General features: G+C 39.8%; 1 protein-coding gene across 1 annotated transcript; it reads left to right on the top strand.

The window, feature by feature from the left end:
- Positions 1-1,887: 1,887 nt before the first annotated feature.
- Positions 1,888-9,446, top strand: slc40a1 (solute carrier family 40 member 1). Its single transcript, XM_010739595.3, has 8 exons — positions 1,888-2,323; positions 2,439-2,506; positions 2,819-2,978; positions 3,280-3,395; positions 5,181-5,307; positions 5,571-5,816; positions 5,923-6,555; positions 6,954-9,446. The coding sequence occupies exons 1-8, from the start codon at positions 2,293-2,295 to the stop codon at positions 7,268-7,270; spliced, it is 1,698 nt and encodes a 565-aa protein (XP_010737897.2). The 5' UTR covers positions 1,888-2,292; the 3' UTR covers positions 7,271-9,446.
- Positions 9,447-12,389: the final 2,943 nt, after the last annotated feature.

The raw sequence follows: 12,389 nt of genomic DNA on the forward strand, positions 1-12,389 counted from the left end.
TTTTAAAGCAAACTCTTCGTCCTGTTTTCTCTCGTTTGCTCTTTTTACCACTTCTCAGCTGTGGTTCATATAAAAGAAAGTGCAGCCGCTAATTAGATGATAATGATATAGTTGTATTTGGCATCTAAAACCTTTCTTCTCTTAAGGTGGAATTGTTTTATTGCTCTGAATTAATCAACTAAATCTCTGTTGATTCTCATATACGTGATATAAAAATATAGTTTAATTTATAACAGTATTTTTTTTTGTAATGTAATCTGCATCTGCACAGACAGAAAAGAATGATATTGTTGTAACTGGGAAGACCTTTAGCCTATACTCTTGTATAGTTAATGAGTTATATATACAGTAAGTACATTTACTTAAGTACTGTACTTCTATATCAGAAGACAAATATTGTATGTTATACTCTATTTTAACAGCTTCAGTTACTCGTTACTTGTATCTCGTGAGATGTAATCACCATATAAAGTAGTTACAGTTAGCATTACTTTGACCAAAGACAATATAATCAGGTTGCCAATACTTTTACTTTTGATACTCTTCCCACCAACACTACTGTACTCAAAGTAGTCAAAGCTTAAGTATGAGTTTGAATGTACGACTTGCAATGGAGTGTTATATGTTATATGTTATGTCAATAAAAACTGAACATTATTGTTTTTTATTGATTCAGACAATACATACAAGATATAATCAACATAATTAACTCAAATCAACATGTCATAATCAAAAATAGTCAATCTGTCACAAAAAACAAATACCCTAAGAAATATTCAATCTAATACCTACACGAATAACCTAACATACTGGTATACACAATACCCAGCCATGATATTTATACAATCATTATTATCCTTGTAAAGGCAGACTTTATGGCAGAGCTGTTGGACTGGATCAATCACATTAGATAAAGGTGTACCTAATAAAGTGAGTGTAAATCAACCAGATTTATAAAATATGACATGTTGATTAAGCTGTATATAAAGTCATTTAAGTAGTCAAGTAGTTCCACCTTAGCCAGTTGCAACATTAAAGTAATGTGCACGTTAATAACTCAATAATATAATTTATTTGTCATATGTATGTTAACACAGGGTCAAGAGTACAAAGAGATGTGTTGGTCAACTCAGCATTAAGAGCACTAGACATAGAAGATAAGAATAAGATTTAAAAAAATACAAAAATAAAATTAGTAGTATAGTAAAAAAAAAAAAACAAGCTGGCAGCTGTAGTTTCCAGAATTTTACTGTGATAAATACGGTATAACTAATATTACGCTAAAAGGATATTTGTACTGTTAATTCCCTGCATAAGGTTGTCATTTTATTCCCTATTCTGCTTTATCCTGTATAAATTTCCAGAAAATTTTGTATAAATAAATAAAACTTTAATTTAGAATTCTGAAATATGACTGTGTTTTAATGTATAAAGGAAAACATACTTTGTTTTTTTCAGTGTAAATATATATATAAATATAAATAAATATAAATATTTATTATATATATATACACACTGGGAAAAAACGTATATATGTATATGTATATGTATATGTATGTATGTATGTATGTATGTATGTATGTATGTATGTATGTATGTATGTATGTATGTATAATATATGTATAAATGTACTATACACTGTATGAATGTATGAATGCATAATATAGCATTGCTTCTTTAACTTAAGTAAATAATCAAATTAATATCACCACTGTTTAGTCAGGTGTTGATTGTTGCTCACACACGCGCGCACACACACACGCACACACACACACACACACACACGCACGGGTGCGTCACGCAGGTAAACATGTAGATTTACGACACTGTTAACAATGACATTTTATATGTGTGTGTGTGTGTGTGTGTGTGTGTGTCTCTTTATTCTGCGGGCGCGTGCGGTGGGAGGACCACACTTGTTTTTGACACAATGTAAATAACGTCACGTCACCGCGTGGGTATATTCGAGGCGGGACGTAAACACGGAGCAGCAGAGAGCAGCTAACCGTCCACCGGAGCGGGGCTCGATCCGCGTCTATCATTTGAAAAAAGCGGCTCTTGTCTTCTTTTTTTAGGACATACAAATATTTCTTTCCGACTTCAGCTACAGTGATAGCTAAGTTTGGAGAGGAGGACCGGGAGAGAAACGCCGTGTCTTTGTTGTTTTTGTGTCGGGTTTGCATGCAGCGGTAGACCTGCATCAACGAGACACTACAAAAGAGCTTACAGCGACAGGAAAAACACAGAAAAACACAATTCACGTTGGTGGTTTGTCATTTTTACAGCTTTAAAATGGATAACTCTGGATCTAGGACGTGCATTGGTAGGTTTTTTTTTCATTGCATGCTTATTTAAAAAAAAATAATAATAATGCAACCTCCACATCTGGGGATTAGAGACGGATATGGACCAGCTGTAACACTTTAATGTCTTTACAGAATCAGTCCGAGACTTCTTCACCTCAGCCAAGTTCCTCATCTACATGGGACATGCTCTGTCAACATGGGTAAGAGAAACACTGACACTAATACACTTACTATATTTAAATGTTCTCCATGATGACAGGCTCCTTGTTATGTGGTTTTTCAGTGTCCAATACGACATGAATGTGTTATTGATACCTTATGTTGTGTTATAACTGTCATTACAATACAAAATGACATGTTTTCCCTGTGAAGCTCACCGCACAATATTTTACAAATAGCTCCCATGCATTAAACTAAAGACAAGTGCTCAGCGGCTCCATCAGCCCCAGTGTGGATGTGTTGACTCGAGTATCAGCTTTGACCTATAAATAATCAAATGTTTCAATTCCCAGGGTGACCGAATGTGGAACTTTGCCGTGGCCGTCTTCCTGGTGGAGTTGTATGGGAACAGTCTGCTGCTCACGGCCGTGTACGGGCTGGTGGTGGCCGGCTCCGTGCTGCTACTGGGGGCCATCATTGGGGACTGGGTTGACAGGAATCCCAGGCTTAAAGGTGAAGGGGTGCATAAATTCAAAGGGGTAGTTTATAACGTGTGTGTCACGAATAAAAGGCTAAAATAAGAGTATAATAGTGTGCACATGTATTGTTTCGCTCCCTCGCTTTCACAGTTAAATGCTCCTCTTGTTGAATGTTTCTTCACAGGAATTTGACACTATTAGATTAGATCAGGGAGCTGTGGGGGAACGTATCCAACCATCTTGTTAAAACGCTCTAATGAACTCGTTTGTCAGACAGACATCTGTTGTCTTTGATCAGATTTCTGTCCCTAATGTTCTTCGTGGCGTTTCCACAGTGGCCCAGACCTCGCTGCTCGTCCAGAACAGTTGTGTCATCGTGTGTGGGATCCTCCTGATGGTTGTTTTCCAGTTCAGAGAACAGCTTGTGGAGCTTTACAATGGATGGATTCTGGTAAGATCTCCCTCTCAGCCTGTGCTGCCTTTACACACTCGCTGTTTCAGTGTGATCTGATTTTCACTTCTCACCGCTCTCTCCTCAAGTGCAACACTATGACCCCGTCCTTACTTTTACTGATATGGCTTCCTGTCAATATGATTTATGACCACGTGAACAGCTTTTACAGATGAGCGTAGTTCACTCCTCAAAGACCTGTGACTGTTTGACTAACTTAAATTAACAGTAGATTCGATTTTACTTACTTATTTTATGTTTTTAAAAAACTGACATATCACACAACTTCTTCTCTAGATGCTCATGACGTCTCGTGCTGTTTATTTAATATTTAATGAAACACAAGCTGCTCTGCTGCATTCCTAAACAAGGTCACAGGTCTTTAAGAAAATACAGTTTATCATAGTTTTGCCTCAGACTTGTTTACACTTGTTGAGATATGTGGCTTCAAAAGAACTTCCTCAACACAAAGATGTGGAACTGATTCTGATGCAGAGCTGACAGGTTTCCATCCATAGTGGACAGAGGTCCGGTCGGGGTTGCCGGTTGGAACACAGACGCCTTTCTGTTCAGGGGGGAATGCCCTCTGCATATGTGGGTCGTCTTTGGGTCTTTTGGGCTTTGTGAGAGTGTTTAGAGGGATGGCCGGTGTTGTAGTGTATGTGGAGGTGGAGAAGAAGTCTGTCAAACAGGAGATTGAGTGTTCAAGGCTGTGCAGTCAGCAGGTTTGTCAAGGCCTATCACATGACAGCTGGAAAGAAATGCGACCTGACCCATTGGAAGCTTTTTTGTTGTTTCAATGTATGTACAGAGCAACAAACAAGCAGTCCAGTGTGTGTCATTTCTATGTTAAATATGCTAAATATGCTGTTTGTTGTGTTGTTGCTGCTAGTTGAAGTCACATGATGAGTATTATATTAGCTGCATGCTCTTTGTTTTATTCAACACAAGATGTTTTCAGCAGGACATTATTGATTTTTTTTTTGTTAAGTGTACATAAGGTGACGTGATAGTAGCACCTGGGCTTTTGAGTTTAGTTAATCAACTATTTTCAGCAGCATCAAGTAAAATCTGCACAACTATTCAGTAAGACTGGAAAGAAAGGGTTCAATTCATAAAGCTGCTCGTCATTCTTGAACCTAAATCATAAAGAAAACTATAAGAGGCATCTTTGATAAAAATAGATGCAAGTCTTATATATCCATGTTTATATGTATTTTTTAAATGTTTTTCCTAAACAAATCCTGTTAAAATACCAAAGTATCCGTTAGTCTGACACTTAATATTTCATGACTTCGCTACCTTGTAAGTGGCACTCAGCCCAAAGCTCATTGGTTCCCTGTTTCAAAAACAGGTCACAGATCACATTTCGCTTCATTTTAAAAAAGCACAGTAATTTCCTTAAACAGCTGCTCACTGTAGTTTTTTTTTAGCAAACTTGACTCAAACAGGAATAGATAATGTATTTGTTGGGGACTATCTTAATGAATACACATTTCCCCCAGTGAAGTTTTTTTCTAATCTGGGGGAAAATGATTTGACATGTCCCGAGATGGTAAAAATAAGAAAGAAGAGTATATTTCTAACAAGTGAAATTGTGTTTTTATGACTTTGCTGGAAACTTTTACATCTTCAGCCCCTCAAACAAAACAAAGACTCTTGCCAGAAGATAAATATAAAACCCCTTAATTACATAAACTAATAAAATATCCATTTCAAGAACATAACATCAGTAACATACACATGGAAAAATATCTAATCTTTCTGTCTTTTGTCTTTTTTCAGACAACCTGCTACATTCTGGTGATCACCATCGCCAATATTGCCAACCTCGCCAGCACGGCTACGTCCATCACCATCCAGAGGGATTGGGTGGTGGTTGTGGCAGGTCAGGACAGCAGCAAGTTGGCAGGTCAGTGTTTCTTACCAGCTGTTGTCTTATCATCAGATGTAGGCCACATGTGACCTGTTATCTGATTTGCTCAGTTGGGCAGACTTTGAACTTCAGATGCTGACTCACTCTCAGTTTCACCTTTTATGTCCCCAATTGTTATAAACTCTTTAAAGGTTTGCTCGTATGGTGGAAAACATTGAACTTGGTGACCTTTATCATGAGTGTAAAACTGAAAATATGTGGACTTAAATGGGCCCCTCTTCCATTCTTGTATCAAACAGACATGAATGCCACCGTGCGAATTATCGACCAGCTGACCAACATCCTGGCTCCCATGCTAGTGGGTCAAATAATGGCCTTTGGCTCCCATTTCGTTGGCTGCGGTTTCATCTCTGGCTGGAACCTGTGCTCCATGTGTCTGGAGTACGCACTGCTGTGGAAGGTCTACCAGAAGACGCCGGCGTTGGCCGTGAAAGCTGGCCAGAAGGAGCAGCAACAGGAGCTCAAACAGCTCAGCCCCACAAGAGGTAGCTATGAGAACTAACAAGTACCATACTCTTTGGTGGAGTTTAGGGAGTTTTGGCTTCTGTAAAGACGCAGACTGTAAATCTTTTTGCTTCTGCCCTTTTACAGAGTTGGAGAACGGCCAAAGTCCTGAGGAGTCATCTCAGCCACTGATGAATGAAACCTCAGTTGTGACCGACTCTCCCAAACAGCGCGGCTGTTGCTACCAAGCGACCGAACCTTTGCGCACTTTCAAGGCTGGCTGGGTGGCCTACTACAACCAGAACATCTTCTTTGCTGGCATGTCCCTGGCTTTCCTCTACATGACGGTGCTGGGCTTTGACTGCATCACCACGGGCTACGCCTACACACAGGGCCTCAACGGCTCAGTGCTCAGCCTGCTGATGGGAGCCTCCGCTGTGTCAGGCATCTGCGGCACCGTCGCCTTCACTTGGGTCCGCAAGAAGTGTGGCCTGATCCGCACGGGCTTCATTTCGGGCGTGGCCCAGCTGTCCTGCCTCATGCTGTGCGTTGTCTCAGTCTTTGCTCCTGGGAGCCCCTTCGACCTCAGCGTCTCACCCTTCCAAGACCTTTACACCCACCTGATCGGAGAGAAGACACTGCCTGAGGCCGACCACAGCCTCACCAGCGTTCTTACCGGTCTGAACGCCACTACTGCTGCACCAGCTGAAGAGCTGCCACCTCTGCAGTCCTACATGTCTGTTAGTCTGCTGTTTGCTGGCGTCATTGCTGCTAGAGTTGGTAAGAACTGTTATCTGAATATCATGCAATCGTGCAAATAATCACTGATTGCTGTTGGAATGTTGGTTTGTTGGTGCTACTTGGAAGGAAATTAGAGTGTCATGCTTTGTTGGCATGTTTCTCTTCCTTTAATAAGATTGTAAAAGGCTGTTACGACTTCCTAAAGCTGAGTCATGCAGGTAGAAGAGGGTCCACAAGTTCAACTTTTTCATAAGTCGCCAGAATCTCACATAAGACCTCTACGGAAGTGCTATGGATGTCAAAGCAATATTTGCAACCTTTGATTCCAATATGATTGCCTGTTAATCCCAGCTACAGCTACTGTTGTGTACTTATTGTCATTTTATTGTGGCTGTAAAAAAATACCATTAGACTGACTGTTGATCTCTGTCTTCCAGGCCTGTGGTCTTTTGACCTGACAGTGACCCAGCTCATCCAAGAGAATGTGATCGAGTCGGAGCGAGGTGTGATCAACGGCGTCCAGAACTCCATGAATTACCTCTTAGACCTGCTGCACTTCATCATGGTGATTCTGGCTCCGAACCCAGAGGCCTTTGGCCTGCTGGTCATCATCTCTGTCTCCTTCGTGGCCATGGGTCACATCATGTACTTTGGGTTTGCCTTCAAGAGCTTGGGAAGCCGTCTCTTCCTCTGCTGCTCGCCGGAGCAGAAGGAGGAGACGGTGGACAGCCCCTCACTTCCTACCACAGTCTAACCCCATTAAAGAGACTCTGTCCTCGGTACATACTACGCTCTAGCCTTACCCTACCCCTGCCTCTTATTTATCTAACATCTTTGCTTGTAGCTGACAGAATGCTAATGCTAACCTAAACCAGAGAGAGGTAACTTAACATGCTTGCATAGCCTTTAATAAAGCAGCACTCATAGGGAGAAGGAGGTTAGTAGAAAGCACAGTTATAGAAAACTAATTCATAGCAGAACTTTAAATAAGGCAGGGTTTCTTTAACACTTAATGCCTAGGAGTCAGATGAGATCCTCAGCCTCTCATCTATGGGTCAAACATGTACTGTCAAACAAGGATCCAACACTTCTAAGCTTGTGACCCCAAAGTGGGTCCTGTTAAAGAAATCAGAGGATAAGGCACTGTAAAAATTCACCTCCTAACAGCCTGTATCTAGCTGTGAATGTTTGAAAGGTGCTTCAGCTAATCTTAAGGCAAAATGAGGGAGAATTCTTACAGGGAAGCAGGCACCGAGGCTTGGACTAAGGACAACTGTTTAGCTGAGACCTCGAAAGACAGAACGTCCCCCCTCTCAGTGACCTTATTGGTGCTCTAGCTTTGTCTGCTAGCTGTTCTCCGAAAGCCTAACTCTCGCGTCAGCCTACATAAACATGTATGATGAGCAAGTTGTGGATGTCCTCGTCCAGGTGGCGGGAAGATACTTTTTTATGTAACCAAACACAAAACTGGGATCTAGTCTCTTTAATATGTGCTTATAAGGGTTATGCAATTAACGGTATTTATTCGGGAAATGCAGACAGTGGTTTTTATAATAACTGCATCATCAGTATTGTGTTGCATGCTCGCGGTTGTGCCATAAGAAAGAAACAAGAAATCCTATGCACCCTTTGTCAATAGCTCTCTCAATTACCAAAGTCAAAGTCCACAGTGGCATTAAAGGAAGTGAGGGAAACCAGTTATCTGTCTGAGCATTCCAAATATATATTTTTACATCAGGTGACAGTAGTTATGTAGGTTCACTAATGCCTTCATACAGCCCGAGTACATCTGAATATTTCTAACCCACTCTGAGATTGTACTTAAAAAAATTTTTTTTTTCCAATAGTTTACATTATTAGTGTTATTTCGTCACCTTTTGATCTTCCATGTTCTTGAGTAATTTTTCAATCGTGATTGTTGTTACACAGGCACTTTAAGTGATTGACGTCTGTCGTTACACCCAACGTGTGATCAGGCATTTGATCAATATTTTTGCACAAGTTTCAAGCCCCGACTCCTCAACCCTAACCCCCCCCCAACAAAAATCCCTTTTCAATCTAATTTAAATAGCTAATATAGTCTCCTTGTGTGTTCAGGTGCGGGGTGTGAGGGGATTGTGGTTAACAAAAAAAAAAGGCACATATTTTAACACTCAGCACCACATGTCCATGGGGACAAACTGTTCTCTGCCTTGTGAATACACCCTGGGTTCACCACAGATACTCCTGTTTCCTTTAAAAAGTCAGAGCCAGGGAGTTTAGTCAGCAAGTCTTACCTGATCTCAGTTTACCAATGCAGACCGCCAACAGGCTCTGGACCAGGACTAAAGTCAGGGTTTTTGTTTTTATTGCTGTAAGTCAAAGTTCAGATATGTTTGGCTTTACAGTAAAAGACTAGAAAATGTATTTCAAAGGAAAGTTTGTGGCTTTTTTTTGTGCATGCTACTTTAGTAAAAGAAACCAACCGAATAAAGTAGCTGTAACGAGCTCCTTTTCACCTCTTCAGTGATATCTGCCGCCTTATTGTAAATTAGCCATGACAGCCGTTATACGCACACATGTGGCTACGTCAAGAACTAGAACGCTCTCAACCTGTGGAATATTTCGCCAGTCTAGCCAAGACTTTGGTAATTTGGTGCTGGGAGGTTGTTTAGTTTGGACACATGGGTAGCCACACCAGATGTAGGAGAACAGAAGGCCACTTTTTAGCTCTACTGTACACACAAAACCTAATGGAGGATGTGGTGATGTCTGCAGGTGAGTCAGACTTGCGCGGAATGGAGCTTAATTTTCATGCTCCACTCTGGTTTAATGTAACCTCAAACTCAGTCTGGGCATGAGAACAAAACCGGCTCTTAAAACGGTCAGACTGCTGATTCAGGAATGTCACACATGGCCATAAGTCTTTATTTTTAATGTAAATAACATTAGTTGTCAGTCTATATAAACTTACTTAAATATACAATTGGAAAATTCAAAAAAAATATTGTGTTTAATGTTGCCATGCTGTTTTTTTTCTTTCTTTTTTTTTTTTTTTACATGTTTTTATAAACCTAGTGTTAACATTTTGTGTCAAATTGAGGTTTCTCATAAGATTTTTTTGAATTTATGTATAAAGTACATCTCTGTATTCTCAGTGTTATAAAGTACAATTACTGCATTTTATTTGAGTACATGTGTATCATACTGCTTTAATCTGACTATATATATATATATATATATATATATATATATTTAGTTGTAGTTCAATAGACAAAAGCATTAAATCATGAAGAAATCATCAATTTTATGTCATAATCGCACTCCATTGAATACAAGGATGTTGGTTTTGCTTGTATTGCATGAGGTCTCTTAAATAAAGAAAACCTTTACAATCGCCCGTCTGTTTAGTTTTGTGTGTGTGCTGTATTACATTCCCTGGGTTTCTTGGCCTTGGCTGCTGCTGTGTCAGGTCACATACCACAGCAGTTAGCTGCTAATTTCCTCCCCAGAAACCCTTTCTTTCAGGCAGCCAGTGTTAAACTGAGTGACTTTAAGCTGAGCTGGATGATCTGGACTTGCGTGTCTGACGAAAAGACAAAGAGTGACCTGGTTTTTGTTGCCCTACAGAAGAACTTGGCCTGGGGCACGTTAGTCGGCATTTTGTGGTTATTTTAGCATTCATACTCAATGTGTTTATATATTTAACTGCTGATACACACTTAATAAAACCACGAGTGTGTTGTGATCATCACATCAGGAGCTAGTACCATTTTAAGAGCTTTACATAACACTAAATACCAATGTACTGCTAATTAGTGAGACAGCCAGTTAATACAATAGGACCTTTTCTGAATGTTCTGTTCCAGGATCAGACATCGCATACAGAAATATGTCACATTTTATCTTTCATTTTGTACCTATAAAAGGTTGATTAACAACAATAAAACTGATTTGTCCTATATGTCCTGATATAATTCCATCTGCTGTTTTATATCCTGTCTTGTTTTTAATTATTTAGACCCTAAATTATCACATGCTGACTGGCATAACGGGCTTGTATTAAAATGCATTCACTATTTTGTGCCGTAGACTTGTTTTGTTACAGAAGGATTTGTCAGTTTGGGGGCACAGGGTTCAACATGATGAATGACACCTTAAAAAAGCAGCAATTTAAGCCCCTGCTGGTGCTTGAAGGAAAGCATACTTGAGAAGGGAAAGGCCACTGGCTGTAGCGAAAGTCCAATGTCTACAGACAGGAACTAGGACTTGAGATAAGTGTGCATGGTGGAGATATCCTCTCTGGAGATTTCTAGTATCTTCTAAGATAATAATCACTCACAGAGAAAGGCAGATTTCCTTTCAAAGAAATGGTCAGAACCTCCTGTCAAGACCTTCTGTTCACTCGTTACGTTGAAACCGAAGTTTACTAGAAAAGCGGTATCAGACTATCAGCACTGCTGATAGAGAAAGTCAGATGTTAGAAGTTCAAGCATTGCCCAATGTGACATGTCAGTCATTTATTAAAGATAATTGATTCATTTTGTGAAAAGCAAGTTAACCTTGCTTTGTTTGAGAGAGCACGTTAAAGGAATAGTTTGAAACTTTGGGAAATGTGAGAGCAGGAGGTATGCACCAGCCGTCTGTAAGCTTAGCTTAGCATAAAGACTGGATACAGCTGACAGTCTAAAGCTCTTGAGAGCCGAAGTGTAAAACAATAAGTTGGCAACCTGCCAAACGTTAGGGCCGATGTACCCACATAATGTCAACAGTTCCATGTCTACACTGATAGCAGGGCCAAAAAAAAGTTTTCACCGGCAGTGAAAACACAAATTCATGTTTTTGTATGTTAATATACATCAAGGCTGAGCCGAGCTAGTGGACATGATGATATTCTGGTTCTGGTGCATTGATTCTGTTCATCATGGGTCCAACAATGTCACAGGAGTGCAATGTTTAATCAATAAAGTGCTCCTTCTAGTTAAAACAATGAACACTTCCACAAAAAAATTTGAGTTTTTACTTCCTACCCTCACACAGTCTGAAACCTCTTCTGTAAGTTAAAGTTAAGCAGTCTTGTTGTACTGGTTGCATTCAAATGAACTAATATATTTGTTATATATTATAGGATCAGTTAAATTTTAAAGGATTGTCTGTTGTTCAGTCTGGTGCCTAAATCTTAAGGTAGAGGTAGTATCAAACTAGTTGTAGTTCCAGGGTTTAGACATAACTTTGTTTTTGGTTCTCGTGAAGTATGTATGTATGGTGTGTGTGTGTGTGTGTGTGTTGTGTGTGTTGTGTATCTTATATATATATATATATTAAATATATACACACCACAATATATCATCACCACACACACACACACGTATATATATATATATACACACACACCCATATTATATACATACACATACAGATATAATAGATACACACACACACACACACACAACAGATCTGTTTTACAATCTCAGCCCATATGAAACAATAAAGGTGAAAGATAAACTGCTTAGGACGCAATAAGGATATGTATGGTTATTCAGCCTCTGATAGACGTCGAATGCAGAGGTCAGGCGATCGTGCGGTGGGAGCCAGCAGGCACCTGATGAAGAAAGGAACTGAAAAATGCTGAGATGAACGTGCTCTTTCTCATCGAACACTGGGAACAAAATGTGACCTTGTGAGACAGCTTAGTAAGGACTTCAGGTTTCGTTAGTCCAGCCTGGTTTTACAAGGTCATGTGACCTTGAAAAGTTTATGTTGACATCGAAGAAGCTGTAAAGTGAAATTTCTTGGGTTGCGTTTTCAGAAGAAATGTTAGGAATTCATTCAGTGTCATAATTAGCTGAGAGTCTGTCTAAAAGTGTGTCAGTGTTCAACTGCTTACACAACAA

The sequence above is a fragment of the Larimichthys crocea genome, chromosome I (genome assembly GCF_000972845.2).
Source record: "Larimichthys crocea isolate SSNF chromosome I, L_crocea_2.0, whole genome shotgun sequence".
Classification (NCBI taxonomy): domain Eukaryota; kingdom Metazoa; phylum Chordata; class Actinopteri; family Sciaenidae; genus Larimichthys; species Larimichthys crocea.